The following is a 17580-nucleotide window of genomic DNA, read 5'->3' on the forward strand; positions in this document are numbered from 1 at the left end:
TTCCCTCCTAGTAGAAATATTGTTTTAAATGGTGATAACTTTCAGGCCTATAAATGTGATACATATTTTCCAATATTTATGTTATTATTGTGCGCGTATATTACTTTTCTATGTGTAGTTGATTAAAATGGAATTTTTCGTGTTAGGAATGGAATTCTACTGTGGAACAATTGGAAACTGAAGCACTTAAGATCTTGCTTTCAGAGGACTATGCAGAAAAAGACCATCTAAAGCTTTCAAATCAGAAAATCTGTCTGTTGCGAGAAGAAGTGTGCTTCCACATGGAAGAAAGGAAAGCCCTGCTACAAGAGGCCAATGACTTTTTTCATACTGCTGGCAAGGTTGGTAAGAAGCCAAGTCTCTAATAATAACCTGATAATACAACTGTCAGTATGCTCTTGAAGACTGATATATGTGGGATTACACAAACAGAGTTTGCTAAACAATTTGGAATGGAAAATTACAAATCTGATTACCCTTTAATATGACTTTTCGCCTCAAACTTCTATCCAAAAGGGCAAATGCATTTTGAAAAAACATTTTTTTTTTAAAAAGTATATTGAGAAGAGCACTCAGTTTCCAATATAAGGTATTTGGGAAATATTATCTGCCAAAAATTGGACTTCAACATCATGGACCCTGTCATGATGGCATAATGCTATATGAAGATACAGGAGCTGCTCTAAAATACCCAAACTGTTATAGTCTAGTGTGGATACCAGAAACGATGTCTATACTTGCAGTGGTCTCCACAGGGGCTAATTAATAATCAGACATAAGAAAAATCAAGGACAGCATACAATTCCTCATACTGGGCACGTCATATATCACACAGTCTAGACATGATATAACACCAAAGTGTCCAGTTGAAAAAGCACATAACTCCCTTAGTCACAGCAGAAATGATGAATTAAGGCCCATACCTATACTGAGGTCAGCAAGATAATGTGTAGGCAATCATTACCATCACTGATGTGCTCACATGGAGAAGCAGTGATTCAGATTCCAGAATTAGATTGTTGCAGCTGTCACAGGAGAAGGCTAAGAGGGGCCTACCTGTCTACTGAATTGTATACATTGCTTGTTTTGTGGGGGTTGTGTTTAGGTACAAGCAGCCTTGACTAGTATGTCTGTTTAATTTTCTGTCTCTTCCTAAACTTATGTGATGAAAATGAGTAAATCACTGATGACCAAAAAAAGGAATATTTTAAAACTAAATTTTTATTTTTTCAAACATCAAGTCCAGTAATAACTACTTGTATGAAGATGATTTGAATAAATTTGGTCATTAATTTTTGTTACATCATACTTATAATACCTTTTTCCTCTATAAGCTTTTTATCATACTTGAATACTTTAATATACTTTCAAGAGTTCTGTTCATCACTTTTCTTTTTTTTTCACTGACTAGTGTGAGCACGTAAAGAATATTCTTGTAGAATTTCAAATCCCTATCCCAAAACAAAAATATCAGATTTTTTTTTCTTCAGTCATTTTCTGAAGTTGTTTTAGACTAGCCATCATGTAGTTGTATGTGGGTTAGATTACTTTTGATATTCTTGCTGGCTCAAGGCCTAAGATCTTAAAATTCTCTTTCAAATGCTATGATATTACCGAGTAGCACTTAAGCACAGTTAAAAACAACATGAATTTTAAATTAAACTGATTCAATAGGGAATTTTAATAGGTCTTCAGTAAACAAATGTTGTAAAACTTATTGTTCAAGTAAAGAAAAAAGACTAAAAAAAACCCCCAAAGAATGGAAAAAAATTGCTATATGGGAGTACAATACAGTCAAGGAAATGCATGTAGAAAGGAATAAAATAATAATGGAATAATAGGTATAATAGAAATGACTTGAGATTCAACCACCTTCTATCAAGTAGCATTAAAATGGTGAAAGTGTGCACTTATGTGGAAACAAAATAAATCTTCAGGAATCCATTGTCTTATTCTTTGCTGTAAAATGCTCCCAGTTAAATCTAAAATATTTATAGGCTGGTTAGTGAAAGTGTATTCACTTGTGTTGCTCCTGAGACTTTCTCTTTTGAGAGACTAGATTGAATTTGGAATTAGTCTTTCGAAAAATTAAATGATCCTCTGAACAGTTGTCCTTGGTATAAACAAAATGGTTATAATCCAGTTTGTAGTGGATGTTTGCCCATATAATAAAAATCAAACCCCTGTTTCAATGCTAATTTGGCAGTAACTTGTACTGTCTTCTAGAAAACTCATTGGACAGGTGAAAAATAAGTTGAGTAAGAAGATTTTTCCCCTCTTAAGTAGTGGTGCTGTAAAATCTTGAAAACTGCTAATTTCCCCCCAAATTGTTAGAATGTTGAGGTGGGAAGAGGATGGCACAGTTAATTTAAAAGTTTTCAACCTAAAATCAGGGTTGGGCGAACTCATGGGAATAGCCAATAGAAGAGTTGATTAATAAAGAACCGAGGGAGCTTAATATTATTAGTTCACATCTATTGATATGTGTCAGGTTAACAATAGTTTTTTATGAGAAGACCAAATAAGGATCAATAAAGGTGGAAATAGTGTTATAACAGACTTCTGTAAGGTTATATTACTGCTATTTCATGTGTTGATTGTGAAAGTGAATAACACAAAATCCGCAAGCCGCTTTAAGCTGATTCAGAGCCAAATCTGTTTTAAGACTTAAAATGGGAAAACAAGTGGGGATTTTTATCAACAGATGAGCTTCCAGTGGAGTATTGTGGAATGATTGCTGGTATTTTTCTGCTTATAATATTTGTAATTTGTGTAAGAGTAGTAGGTAATGAAGACAGGCAATCTATAAACACCTATATGGGCAAGGAAATTTTAATAGCATATGATTTTTCTACCCAGCAGACAACAAAATCCACAGACAGATGTCAAACTTTGCCAAATTCCAACTAGTAACAGAGCACATTTTTTAAACAGTGAAGAAATGAGCTATTGGAACAATTTACCACTGTTGTATTGTATTTTTCATAACTGCAAACTGGATGATATTCTTTAGTTAAAGCAAGAAGTAATTTAGTAATTTGTTTGGCTTACCTTATAAGTAAGTTCTGTTATTACATTCTAGTATTAATACACAACAATTTGTTAAAAGAAATTTATTTGAGTTAGAGCAGAAGGATTAAGCAAAGAACCCTCTATCTCATCAGTCCTAGATGTCACTAGAGAACTTATTCAAGCCTTTTCCAGGTGTGTGCTATCAGATCAGAGAGTTACGTTTCAAAAAATGGGTTCTCAATTTTCTTGCCTTGATTTGGGGCATAGAACTTTTGAAACATTAGGTCTTTAGCCAGTGGTGCTGACCAACTGCCTGTTACACTGAAGTTAAAGAAAACAAAGGTTTGTGTGCTTTTTGGAAATACTAAGTGCTTAGACTCTTCTATCTGAAGGTGTCCCATTAAGTCTTTGATAATTTTGAAAATAAGGTGCTACATCTGAAAATTTTCCACTGAAAAGAAGGACCTCAACAATAAATACCAAACTTAAAATGTGAAATCTCTCTGTTTCCATTTTACAAGAAGCTTGTTCTTCAAGGGCACATACATCAAGTAGTATTAGTAATGCAAACTTTTTTCCAAAACCTTTTAGTTAAAAGACTAGTTAGAAAAGTTTATATTTTAAGGTGTCCAAAGACAAAACGGTCTTTTTGTATTTTTTATGCATATTTTTTGCAGATCGTTTATAGAAGCTTTAAAACCAGATCATTTTCAAGGATAGCTCCAACAACAATCTTCATAGCTCTATTAAATGTGTTGAAAAAACAACCTAACCTTAAGACTTTGTCTGCACTAATTTTTGTTTTGAGCACCAGGTGGGGCTGTAATCACATTTGTCTTTAACCTGTACCACGTTCCTTTGGTATTTTTTTAACAACATGTAAACAGTACTTCGTGTTGAAATTATTTACAGAACCTTGAAGTGAGATAGACCTTTTGCTCTAATAAATCTGATCTTTCTTGATTGCATTTATAAGGAGGAATCTGAGACGGGCTAATGGAAACAGTGTTAAAACTGTTGCTGATAGTCAATCCCTTCTAGTTTGGACAAGGGGCTACACAAGTATAGGTCTATTGCTTTGATAGCAAAGGTAGCATCTTTTCAGAATACAGGGCTGCGCTTTGTGGAAGTACCTGCTGAAGAAAGCACTAGCTCAGGTGTGTCTCTGTAGCATGCCATCACACCTGTTATGTGTAAGAGTGAACAAAACACTATAGTTGTTATAGTTCAGAAAGGAGACATTTTCAGTTGTTCTCAGGGTATGCCCGAACCTGTGGACAATCTTACATATGTAAAGGGCAAAGGAGCAAAATAAAGCATTAGTTGTTTTGAAGTAACTCGAAGAGAACTCCTTTTAGATCTTGTGTATCTCATTGTCATTTTAAATTTTAATGAATTCAAGAAAATAAAACCACAGAAGTATTGCACTTGCATTGTGTTTATTCTCTTAGGTTCTGGTGTACATTTGGCTGCATTCTGTTGTATATTTCGCTCCATTAAGCAGTATTTTTCTGCATGTTTGCAAGCTGTTTGGCTCTTCTGTGATCATGTATGTTCCTTGCTAAGCTTTCCTTTAAATATCTATCCATTTCTGTGTCTATGTAGTTACCTTCAGTTTGACTTTCTGCAGGGGGATCCGTGTGTAGCAATCCTCTGAGAATACTTGGGAAATGATATGTGGAAGAATCTGAGATTGCTTTGGTATGGCAAAAGCTTGAAAGCATTCACTTCGATACTTTTAAGTAAATAAATAAGGCTTTTACTGAGTTCAGTATGTTTGCAGATTCGTGTTTTAGTTAGCTGTGGAGCATCTTGTACTTCGGTGCATAAGTTACTTCAAAAATCACCTTTTGATTTTGAGCTCCAAGACACACATACTTTCTTCTAACTACTTTAGATGTTGGGTTTTTTTTCCTCCTATATGCCATTGCAAAATTAAAAATCATTCAAGATAATATAGATAGAAAATAGCTTTAAAATGAACATACAGGAGGGACTTAAGTGATGTATTCTCTGCATGGAGCTGTGGGGATTCACACCTCTGCATGATCCAGTGAAACTTATTTTGCTTATCCTTCCAGTCTCTCTTTTTCCTTGTTAATGGATTTTTCAGGTTTGTATATGTCATTAGTCAGTGATTTTGTGATGATTGGTAAAAATAAATACATACATACATAGAGGTCCATATTGCTGAGTAAAAGCCTTGCTGAAAAATCCTTTACTTTCTTTTGATCTTGATACTTAGTAAAGCATAAGGAACTACAGAGAAAAAATCAAACAGACAAAGAACTTTGAAAGCAAGACAACTATATAGAGCCAGGTGACAATAGAGAAGCAGAGGATGTACGGAGGGATTATATCTTTATTTCCTTGAAAAGATCTCAAAACTATGATAAGTGGATGAGGAAGACAGACTCAACTAAAATAAAACTAAAGCAAAATCAAAGAATTAACGAGGAGGAGAAAAAAGAACCACAACAAAAGTCACCATTCATATTCTGTATATGCACAACCACAAAACCGAGCAGACTAGGAAAAACGCATTGCATGATTTTTGTTCCTTTTTTAAAAAATTACTTAAAATGGATCCCAATCATGAGGAATGGTCAAGGTAACCATTAACGAGGAAATTTAGAGAGAAATATTAAGATCCTTTTTGAATGACCTTTGGATTTATTACAAAGTGTTTTTTTAATAAATGTCCAAAGTGGCTCAGGAAAGAGGGATATTATTTCTGCCTGTAGGAGCTATGCCCGTGTTATCTTCAGCACATTGATGTTCATTTTAATTACAGCTTGTAAGGTTTTGCTAGCATAACTATTGTTTTTCCCTGCTAATCTTCCATGCTGAAATAAAAAAACCCGTCATTAGTGTTAAGGATGTAGATCATTAATTATAACTCTCCTGCATCTGTAACTTGTGAATACATGTTGCAAAGTATTTTTGTGTTATCAGCCTGATAGATCAAATGATACAATTTCTAAAACCATATTATTTAATTTACGCTCTTGTACTACAGTTGCATGTACACATGATGCTTTCCTCATATTCTGTTGTCTATGCCATAATATGCTTATGCCATAATATGCTTATGCCATTAAAAAAAATTGGAGATATACACATATTCTAATTCTTGAAAAGAGTCTGAGATACAAGTAAAAGGCTGGCTTTGTCTGGATTGTTTAACGTTGATTTGGTTGAGCTCTTGAAAGTTTGAAGTTAGGGCCTGATACTGCTATTCTGAGCAGAATAGGAAGGGTATAGAACTGCCAATGACTGCAGCAGCTGCTATAGAAAAAGTCAATGCAGATAGTAACTTGCTGTAACCAGGCTTCCCACGTGCAACTGAAATTGAACATGAGGGAACATAAATCTTTGCTCGTGGCAGCATCCTTAATTGATCGAGGTAGCAACAGCACTGAAAATGCAGGCAATGTAACCCAATAAAGTTGCCTGTCATCCTTGAAGGTGCAGATTGATGAACGTACAAGGCACTCAGATATGTTTAGGAAGACAGCTGCAGAGAACACCTGATTTTTTTAATATTTTGGGTTTTTTTCCCCCATCCTTGTTCTCTCCTAAATAGCCTCTTGTCCAGTTGCTGTTCTGCTTATGTTGCTCTTTGATAAATGTAACAATGGCAGTAATATATACCTTTTTGGTTTATTAATTTTAAATTTCCCTATTGCCTTTTAGCAAGACTCAAAACATGTTCTTACATTTGCTGCTTACCTAGTTAAGTATGCTAACTAGTAATACTTATAATAAGTCTGGCTTAGTGGTTAACTCATTCTGAAATCGTTATAAATCCATAATCATTCCTGAACACTATAACTTTCCTCTGACTCTTTAATTTAATATTCTTAAGTATGATTCTGAAGACTGGAATTCATTATACAGAACCTATTTGTCATGGTTTAACCCAGCAGGCAGCTAAACACCACACAACCGCTGGCTTACTCCCCCCTGCCAGTAGGATGGGGGAGAGAACTGGGGGGGGTGAGGGGGAGTAAAATTTGTGGGTTGAGGTAAAGGCAGTTTAATAGGACAGAAAAGGAAGGGAAAATAATAATAATAATAATGATAGTAATAATAAAAAGCATTAGAATATACAAAACCAGTGATGCGCAATGCCATTGCTCACCACCCACCGACGGATGCCCAGCGAGTTTCCAAACAGCGGTCCCTGGCCAGCTTTCCCCCTAGTTTATATACTGAGCATGATGACATATGCATGGAATATCCCTTTGGCCAGTTGGGGTCAGCTGTCCTGGCTGTGTCTGATCCCAGTTTCTCGTGCCCCCCAGCTCACTCGGTGGTGAGGTGGTGTGAAAGTCCTTGACTTGTTGCTAAGCAGTGTTTACACTAACTAAAACATCAGTGTGTTATCAACATTATGCTCACCCTAAATCCAAAACACAGCACTATACCAGCTACTTGGAAAGACATTAACTCTATCTCAGCTGAAACCAGGACACTATTACACAAAATAAATAAAATTCACTTAGTTCCTGAGTTCATGTGAATGGCCTCTATTTACAGAAAACATCTTTGAGATTTACATAGGTCTGTCAATCTATGAGTTTCCCGAAGATGATTGTAATTCCTGTCTTGATCTGAAGTTTATGGCCTTTTTATACTTAGCGATGACTAAAAGGATTTAATGTTTTATGAAAAGTGTCCTTCCTGGGTACCTTCAATTACACTCCTCCTCTGATGGAGTATTCTTGTTCTTAGAAATTTTTCTTTCTATGGTCAGGATATCTTTTTTTTTTTTCTTTTTTTCTTTTTACGTGCTGAATCCTTTATTCTGCAAGGAAAAATAACCTGACAGAGACAATAAAATAGTATGCATGTCCTGTTTTAATCTATTGTGTATAGAAGTTGAATTACCTTTGCTCATCATCTTTTCTTTATTTTCCTTCATTTCTTTTGCATAGATTTTAGTTGTTTGAAGAGAGTTCAGGCATCTTTCCTTGCTATTTTGAGTCAGCAATATAGGGTTCATTCTCAGCTGCTGAGTTCTTGTTTCATAAGTAATAAGCCGTAGTAAGCTGGATCATATTGTCCCCTGAGAATCTCATGGAATTTTCACTTTTTAGCTTTTTATGAATGTAAAACCTTGCAAAAGTCTTTAAAGTCAAATTTAGTATGCCTCAAAGTTCTTTTTCTCTTCTGATGTAGCAATTTTGAAGTTGACATAATTAAGGATAGTATTTTAGCATGTACGTAGTTTTGTTGTGTCTCAGAATCCTTCTCAGTGATGAACTGAGGCTTCAAAAGTAATGTATTTTCAGACTGTAATTCTGCAAAATTATTCACTGAACTAAAGCTTAAAGTATATATAGAGATTTGCAAAGTCAGAACACAAGTTTGATGTTGTACAGTTGATTTGCTTTTAAAAATATGTATACAGAATAGTCCATGTTATAGTCATTATATTTTTAATTTCTTACATAAGTGTATATGTTCAATGAGACATTAATGCAATCAGACATTGTCTACTGATTTGCTTTATTTGGATTTCACATTTTCCTGGTGTTTAGAGCAACAAAAAAATCTGTGTAGGAGAATATGGTGTTACTGCTATGATGCTAATTATGCACAGTAGGTTTGGGCATATTTCTATTTTACTAATATTAGTATTTACTAACTTTAATAATGGAGTATTGCAATGTTGTTCTTATTCTGTCTAAAAGGACAGGACTCTTTTTAGAGTACTTCTGAAACTCCTGCTTGCACTAAAGGAAAACAGAGAATTTTAATAAAAATATATTTAAATATAATTTACTTGTTGGATATACATGTGGTATTTAAAACACTAAAAAGAAGTTGACTTTTTGTAAAACTCTTTAAGAGTGTGCTTCAATAAAACTTTGAGTACTGATGTGCTGTATTACTGTTATTTTAGTTCTGCTTCAGTATGTCAAATTGGCCTGATTACTGCTGAAAAAATGAAATAATTTTAAATTCAAAGAGTAATCATGATTTTGCATCCCCATACTGATATTAACTTCTGTTGAATTATACCTCTGTTGTTCTGTGACCTGTAAAATCAATATCAGGCCTTAAATTAAAATATATTGCTTTTCATTTCTGAAGAAATGTCAAATATTACATGTCTGTTGATCATCTATTTATGTAAAAGAATGTACATGCACAATTTAAATAGAAATATTGACAACAGATGCTTTTTTTTTTTTTTGCAGGTATTTGATGGTCTTGAAGGTATTGAGAATTACCTTAAAATCTTTAATTCAGAAGGCTTACATTTGCCTATCTTGATAAAGAATTATGAGGAATTACAGGAAGCAATTAAAGGTTGCACAGCGACTACCTTGCAAAAGGGACAAACTTTAGTTAATAAAGCAGATTCTCACAGGTATTCCTTCCGTTTTTACATGTCTGCTGCATTTCTCCATATCTATCTGTTGCTTTATAACTTGACTAGCTAGAATCAGACTGCATTTAGAGCCAGTGTAGTTAACCAAGTAGGTGTGCATTCAAATGACTTGAAACTCAAAGTTTCTGCCATACTTGCCTGTTTGGTATTTCTACAAATCAATCTCTTTAAGAAAAATCTTTAGGAATACTACATGATACTTGTAAGAGCAGTGTCAAACAACGGAATTGGTATGTTAGGGCAGTGTTCAGAAACAATGGTTTCATTAACATTTTGGAAAAGTAAATGTATATAAATGAAAATTAAAATATTGATGGCTATAAACACTCCCTGCTGCCCAATGTAATCCTTTTAGACCTTTTTGAAAGTCATAATTAGAGCAATTATAATGTGATTTGATGCAAGACAAAAACACAGGTGTTAAGCCAAGTGCAGAAAATATGGAAGTTTCTCCACTTCTTAGTATTTTTAATTCATGAATCAAATAACTTTTTTTTCCTTCCAAAGCTTTTGTTAACTACAGCAATGATGTACTCCACAGATATGATTTTTACACTGATGTAAAGCATGACTTACTTTAGAATCAGTCCTAGTGGCTTAATATCTCTTACTTTTCAGGTCTTAGTGGGAGGCTGGTGCAATAAGAATGAAGACTGTTTATACTAATGAGTTTTACTACAGACAGAGCAGATGACCATGGCTGATGGCTGGCTAGTGGTCAGCTTAGCTCTACCTTCCCATTACGTGCTTATGTCCTGAATTTTTCCTGAACTTTGAATAGCTTTACATCAACACAGCAACTGAAAGTCTAGATAAGACTTTCATTTAACCTCATGACCTTGCAAAAAGTTTTATCTAAAACACCTTCACCTGTCACCCCACATGTAATTGGCTTGAACCCAGGAAAGGGAGAAATAGAAAATTCAAATAGAAAGTTGTTTTGGGAACACATGCAACTGGCTTTACAGCTATTGTTACTGCTTTAGCATCTCCTGATATTTTAATTAAATGGAAAGGAGAGGGATTTTCCTCAGTGAAACTTTGACTTTGATTCCGAAACCAACCATAATTCCAGAATGCATGCCACTGTTCTCTAGGACTTGATGTTCTGCTAGACGTTACCTCAACAGAAGCAGATGTTGTGTTTTAAATTATGTCTGCACAGCATTGATTAATGTTAGGAATGCTAAAGACCTTCATAGAATGAATTCCTAAAATAAAAAGTTATTAATTTTCTTCCTTCCTTATTAAGAGTTTTAAAAAAAAAATTTAAACAGTCCAAATCAGCAGTGGGATAGTAAGATATGATCAGTACACATCACGAAGAATGGGATGAATTTGTCAAAATAACCCTATCAGTCATTTCTGGTAAAATTCAATAAAAACAGGTAATGCCACAGGCCAAAATGCCAAATGCCTATGTGCCAAACTGCTGCTCAAGATATTCTATAAATAAATAAAGAAGGTAAGATTTCTGCCTAGAAGACATTATAATTTAAAAAACGGCAAAGCATTACAGCTGAAGCAGCAGCAACTTAGAGAAGGAAGGTGAAACTTAAAACAATATCAATAGGCAATCTCACTAGAAATGTGTTTTGCTGTTTCTAAAGAACAGTGAAAAATCCCAGGTGCTCAAATATTTTAAATGTCTACTTGCATCATAAAAATAAATAAGTCCCTTTCTAAGAAAGCAAACACAATATTATGGCTTTTCAGTTTTTCTCCGCTGCCTTCAGGCCTCGTTGCCCAAATGTAATGAATTTGCCATATATTGCAATGAGTAGTGCTAGTACTTCTGTGCAGGTGGTACACTTTATATTCCTCGGCATGGGCTTGAGGATTACAATACTGGAATAATTTAAATTGGCAAGGAGCTCTGGAGGTCATTTGGCACAATCCCTTTTTCAAAACCTGTCAGGTTAGGATGCTCAGAGCCAAATTTTGAATATCTCCAAGGATGGAGATTCCATAGTCTCTCTGGGTAACCTGTTCTAGTGCTTAAGCACTCTCCTTGTGAAACATGTTTTTCTTATATCTAGCCAAAATTTCTGGTGCTGCAACTTGTGAGTATTGTCTCTTGTCTTTTTGCTGTACAGCTCTGAAAAGACTCTGATCCTGTCTTTTGTATAACCCCACTTCCTCATAGATGATGAAAGACAGCAATTAGATCACCTTTTCACCTCATCTCTACTCTGAACAGAGTTCTGTCAGCACCCCCTTGTACATCATATGCTCCAGCCTCCAACCATCTTGGTAGCCCCTGCTCAGTTCAATTCAGCTTGTCTGTTTTGTACTGTGGGGACCCAAACTGGACAAAATGACCTCCAGATGCAGTTTCACAAGCCCTTAACAGAGGGGAGTAACCTGCTGGCTAGTCTCTTCCAGATGCAACTCAGTGTGGGGCTAGTCTTCAATGCCATGAGGATGAACCTGACTCACATTTAACTTTTTGTACACCAAGACAAGTCTAGGGGTTTTTGCCTAACCCATGGCTTTAGGAGATACCCAGAATGATCCCAGCCAGCTCGTAAGCCTAGTAATGGTGACACAGTTACCATTGTTAGCAATGTTAGCTAACAGAGTTCTGTTAGCAAATGTGGTAAGGTGTTATATTCCAGAATATTAATTTCCCCAGAAATGATCATGTTTTGAAAGAGGAAAGAGAGAGGCCTCTCTTTGTCATGCATAAGCCACTGTGCTATCTTTAAATGCTGGCCAGTATTTAGCCCAGTGATTAACACACATGAGACAACAAGATTTGTGTGAACAGCTAAGGGTCAAAGGAGGAAGATTTGGACAGAAAACAGAACTATCAAGACTAAATTCTGATTACTATTTTGTTCCACTTATTGCACAGTTCATTGGTAGACTTAAATGCCCGTACAGACTTCCCATTTCCTTTATCTTACCAGACTGGAAATCCTGAGGGACATGGGCAGTCACCATTTGAAGGCGGTGAAAGGTGTGGATCTGAAAAAGTTTAGGTATCTTTTCAGAAAGCTGCTTTGCCATAAGACAGGCAAGAAAGTATAATCTGACAATGAGTTACATCATAGCTGTTAAATGTTTGCAATCTGGTAGGATTCTTGAACTACCTGGCACCAAGTAGAAATTTGTGTGGAATTTGAAAATAGCTGCCAGCTCCTTGAAGGAGTAGTTGGAGCACAGTAATTTTAGAATATGACTTCACTACTTTTAAAAAAGAAGCCTGATTCTCCAGTTTTTCAGGCAATATATTTATTCATAAATAGAAGGAATCATCTGACCTTGCTCAGGTTGGCTGACACTTTGTTGGTTTTGATGAGATGATGCCTTGAATTGCACTGTGTCTTCTGAATGAGGATACTGGAAAATGCATTTTTAATGCAATATCAAAGTGGCTGCCATGTGTAGTACTAGTTTAAATGCACCAAGACAAGACAGAGTACTTGAACATTAAGAGAATTAAAATGTAGATGGATTTCTGTATCTGCATTTTTTTGTTACTTTCACTTTTAGAGTACCGAAAAATAAGCCAGGCAGTTTGTATGCATATGATAAGACAGCTCTAGTAGTTTATGATTTACAAATCTAGTGTTGATACCTCGCATTGAGGGAGGACTATGTTTAAGGCTAGTGACGGTGACTTCAGTGCCATAATTGGAAATGCAACTCACGGTAAAAATGGAGAAATATGATGTTAATTCTGTTCTACTTTCAAATCTTCTTGAGGCATGTTGCAGCCTTATACTAAAAAAGATAGTCCAAATAAATGAAAACGCTGAAAATGTTCACATCTGAAGAGGAATAGATTATAGAAAAGTGACAGAAGGCAGCTCGGTCTTGTAGTTGTGGTGTGTTTCAAAATGAAAATATTGGTAAGTCTGATTTTTGAGCGCTCATATTTTTAAATTAAAACCAGCTAGAAAAAGAAGAGCAAAAATTTATATGTATTAAGTCTAAAAAATTATACAGTCAGTAAGTTTTGCCCATTAAGAGAACCCTTGTTACTTTGCCAGCCAATTAGCTTGCCTATGAGTGTAAGAACTGTCTTTATTTTACTGCTATTATAAATTTATTGTTAACTCATAACAAACCAATGATACTTTCAAAGATTTTCTTGAGATCTAAATTATCATTTTCAAAAACTATAAATCTTGTTCTCTCTCTCTCTTTTTTTTTTTAAAGGAGCGGTGCTAGTAGAAGTTTTTAAACATACTTCTTTTTAAGAAGTACTGAAATAGAGGAGTGACATTTTTAGAATTTAAGGATAAAGCACAAACTAACAGGTTGTTAATTTTTGAAAGAGTAATTTACAAATTTGAAACCACCTACTCCCTGAAAAGGATTTAAAATTTGGTTTCTCTTTGTGACCAATTCTTGGATCAGATTCAAAGAGAATAGTCTATTAATACCATAATTCATATTAGTAGTGTAGAGTAAGGTTTTTCTTTGAGGTTGCAGAATTTAACTCTCTGAGCCTGATCTGAAGTGACGAGAAAATTTCCTTTAATTTTAGAGGACAAAGGAGGAAACCTTGAATAAGTACCTGTATTAACATAAGTTTCTGATGAAACTAAAGTAATGGAAAAATACAGTTTGAGCATTTGTTTTACAAAAATTCTTATAATGAATACATTTCAGTAGTAAGTCAATTCGTACGTGGGTTTTTTTTATCAAATCTGCAGATCTAAATTGTATGTGGTAACTTTACAGTTTCAGGAGGACTGCCTCAAGTATTCAGATTGTGAATTGTTTCTCTGATATTAAATGTTTTAAGTTATAAGACAAGCCATTGTTTTGTAAATTTATGTTGTCTTTTCTCCTGTTAAAACAATATCTTTAAAGAAACGTTGACTTAGAATGTATATGACATTCTTTTTTCAGCTACTGTAAAAACACTGTAAAAAGTCCAAAGAAAACATCCTTTCTAAAGTAGAACTGATAGGCCATATATTTTCACTCTTTTTTAGGCAGTTCCATTTGTGGTTTTAGTCTTTATTTATACTATCTAAAGTCAGAATTATTTGTGAAATTAGGTATTTCTCAGTGAATCAGAATATCTAGCATGTGAATCTAACTTATGCACTGGTCATAAATAATTTGTTTAAAAATGTCATTCCTGTGTTCTACTCATTACCAATTTTGTTTGGATTCATTTTAATATTTCTCTTGGTTATTTTTCTTTTAAGGGTCACAGTTTAAAATTCATGAGTTACTTGTCATACAAATCAACAGAAAATGTGTTGGTTTTTTTTTTAATCATTATCATCCTGATTGTTGAGCAAAAATGAGAAATAACAACAAATTCTTCTTTTCCATTTTAGCTCTTGGGTGACAGGAATTCAGAAAATGATGGCATACGTTCAAAAAAAAGTAGATCAATTAATCAGGCAGTGTCCAGATTACAAACTTACCTTGAAGAAACAACAATGGACCGCCTCACTTGAAGATTGTCTAAATAAGGTACATCATAACGCATCATCTTCTTAATGCATTCATGAACAGTGCATTGCATTTCCATAATTTAGCTATGTGAATATTAAAGTTGACTCAAATAATTACAAATAACATATTGGTTTGTTAGAGAGAGCACAGTTGTAGTTAGAATGCTGAATGCTGTTATCAGCACAAATGAACCTAAAGCTGTTCTGAAAAATGCAGCTGTTTCCATGAGAACATTTTACCAGTGATCTTCAATAAAGCATGGATTTGCTTAGATAATGAACTATTATAATTTTGGGGTTTTTTTTGAAAAAGAAGTGAGCCATCAGGACTGTGACCTGCAAGCAGGTTTCCTATACTGTTTCTATGTCGTTTCATTTGGTTGAAGATAAAAATAGAAGCATGGCAAAACTGAGGGTTAATAAGCATGGTGACTGTGAACCACAACAAATTTTCAGTAAGGCTGAAGGAGAGTAGATTCTGTTCACTATAAATATTCCCTTTATTCACTAAGATAATGATGCATTAATGACATCACAGCTGCCTTTAAGCTGTTGAATGTTCTGTAGTACTGCAGACCTTTTTTATGACTTGTTAGAGGTGGAATAGACACATGGCTCCTAAATAAGGTTCAAATGAAAAAATATAATCTTTTAACAAGGTTCGTATGAAGGAAATCCCAGAGCATAGACCAAAAAAGTAAATCAAATTTAATGACTGAATAATTAAGTCTGTAATCTGATATTTTATATTTGCATGATGTTTACAACAAACTATTCTGAATCAAATGAGAAGTCAATTTGCCATAAATTATTCCCTTTGCATACAATCTATGTAGAAGAGGCCTTGTGGTATTAGAACACAGTGAAAATATTGTTGAGTTTAGCTGAAAAAAAAAGATTTGCTAATAGCTGCTGTTGGTCTTGTAGAAATGATGTCACCAGAATATTGTGAATCTTAAGCTAAAACTTCAATTATGAAAGTAATTTTTACTCAAAATGTAGACCCCAATTTTGACATACAGTTTCATTCCGCAGTTTGTTCTAATCACTTTGTTCCCAGTCTTGCATTAGAGAACATTTTGAAGATTTGAGTCATAATACGTGATCCTTCACTACAGTGAACAGTACTTATTGTTATATTCCTACCAAGCAAAACACTTTTCAATTCCAACCTTTTGCTAAAGCAAAGTATCCCAAAGAATCTGGTGCTAAATTCAACTGCCCCTGAGCTTCCTTTACTAAAGTTTGAACCTCAATCAGCAGCCACTTCTTAAAATATACGGTACATGTGAATTCACATGTCTAATAATAACTATGCATACTATGTCTGGTATCATCTGCCTCTGCTCTTCATAATCTGTTTTGTTATCATCATGCATATATAACATCTTACTGTGACAATGAAATGGAGTTGTGTACATGTATCTGCACAAAAATAGGTTCCTTGGCTTGCAGAGAACCTTTAAATGCACTTTCTGGGGGAAAAAAAAACCCCAAACCCAAACACAAAACCAGAGCATAATAAAAGTATTTCTAACAAGGTTATAATATCTAGATTATAATGCAGTTGTGCCTTTTTTGAAATAACAAGCCTGAGATACTTAGGATAAAGGAAAGCACTAACAACAAAATGAGAGCAAACAGGAGGGATTTTTTCTCAAATACTGACCCTACCTGTTAGAATTTTCTTAGGAGAAATAGCAGAATTTTCTTCCTCTGTATTTTCATTCCGTAGTTTTTCTGATTATACAAAGTACATAACCTAAACACCGACAGACAAGTATTACTTCACTTTTTTCTATATGAAGTGATGTTTTATACTGTTTTTATAATGTCTACTTGTATAAATTAACTATGTAAATAATGCTTTCAAATAAAGGTATCGCAGTCAATTAAAAAAATCACCCCAATGCTTGCAGCTGATATGGAGATTGGTTCGTATTTGTCTGAGTCAGAAAGAGTTTTGAACAAACACCTTGAACTGGCTAAACAAACAAAGGTAAAAAAAAAAAAAAGAAGCTTTAATAATGTTAAGTACTTTTAGAAAGAAATGCATGCTGTAGCTGTATGTAATTCTAAATAAGGTGGGATGCTGAGAATTTCTTATATATTCTTGGAAAGAAAATATGTCTATAGTTGAGTTTAAAACTGTAGTTAATGAACAAAACCACAGATAACATTACAAGGCATTCCTTCTTATATCATTGGTTATCCCCGTTGTGTCTACCTCATCGTGTTATTTGTTACTACCTCTCAAGATCCCAGTATCAACCCTTGATAGGAAGACTCTTCAAATGTGGATTGCTACTCCAACCCGAGGCACCAAGTTTAAAAATAGTCTGGATAGTCAGAGGCACATAAATCTCTTCTTGTGGTTTATTATGCCAAATAAAAGGGATGAATCAGCAAAAAAGAAAAAAAGTATTTCCCAGGTGGAGAAACTTTGAAGGGGGCTGTAAAGTTTCCGTTTCCGTCAAATATCCATTGGTCATGTTGGGAATGCAGCCATGGTATGAAAGCACTGCGGCACTCAACTCTGTAACACAGATAAGGCTATTTTTAAGTCACAGCCAGGGCCTTTCCAGCTCCCATAGCAGTACTGCAGTATCTGAAAGTGGCTTAAAACCAGCTGAATCCCCTCCATGGTCTTGACACAGGTGCATATTTCATAGCTAAGCTGAACAACATGGCAGTAGAATTTTAGGAGTATCCTATGTTTTAGGAGTTCATAAAACTCCA

At 34.6% G+C, this 17580-nt stretch overlaps 1 protein-coding gene across 3 annotated transcripts in view; it reads left to right on the forward strand.

Moving 5' to 3' along the window:
* Positions 1-17580, forward strand: part of CCDC141 (coiled-coil domain containing 141) — a 108795-nt gene that overhangs the window by 48841 nt on the left and 42374 nt on the right. For all 3 annotated transcript variants that reach the window (XR_008236093.1, XM_052793346.1, XM_052793348.1), the window contains exons 7-10: positions 147-341; positions 9222-9394; positions 14722-14860; positions 16721-16840. Coding sequence is in view for 2 of the 3 variants with exons in the window: in XM_052793346.1 (XP_052649306.1) it covers positions 147-341; positions 9222-9394; positions 14722-14860; positions 16721-16840 (627 nt within the window). In the remaining variant the exon portion in view is untranslated. The remainder of the gene's footprint in view (positions 1-146; positions 342-9221; positions 9395-14721; positions 14861-16720; positions 16841-17580) is intronic.

The sequence above is a fragment of the Harpia harpyja genome, chromosome 7, assembly GCF_026419915.1.
Source record: "Harpia harpyja isolate bHarHar1 chromosome 7, bHarHar1 primary haplotype, whole genome shotgun sequence".
NCBI lineage: Eukaryota > Metazoa > Chordata > Aves > Accipitriformes > Accipitridae > Harpia > Harpia harpyja.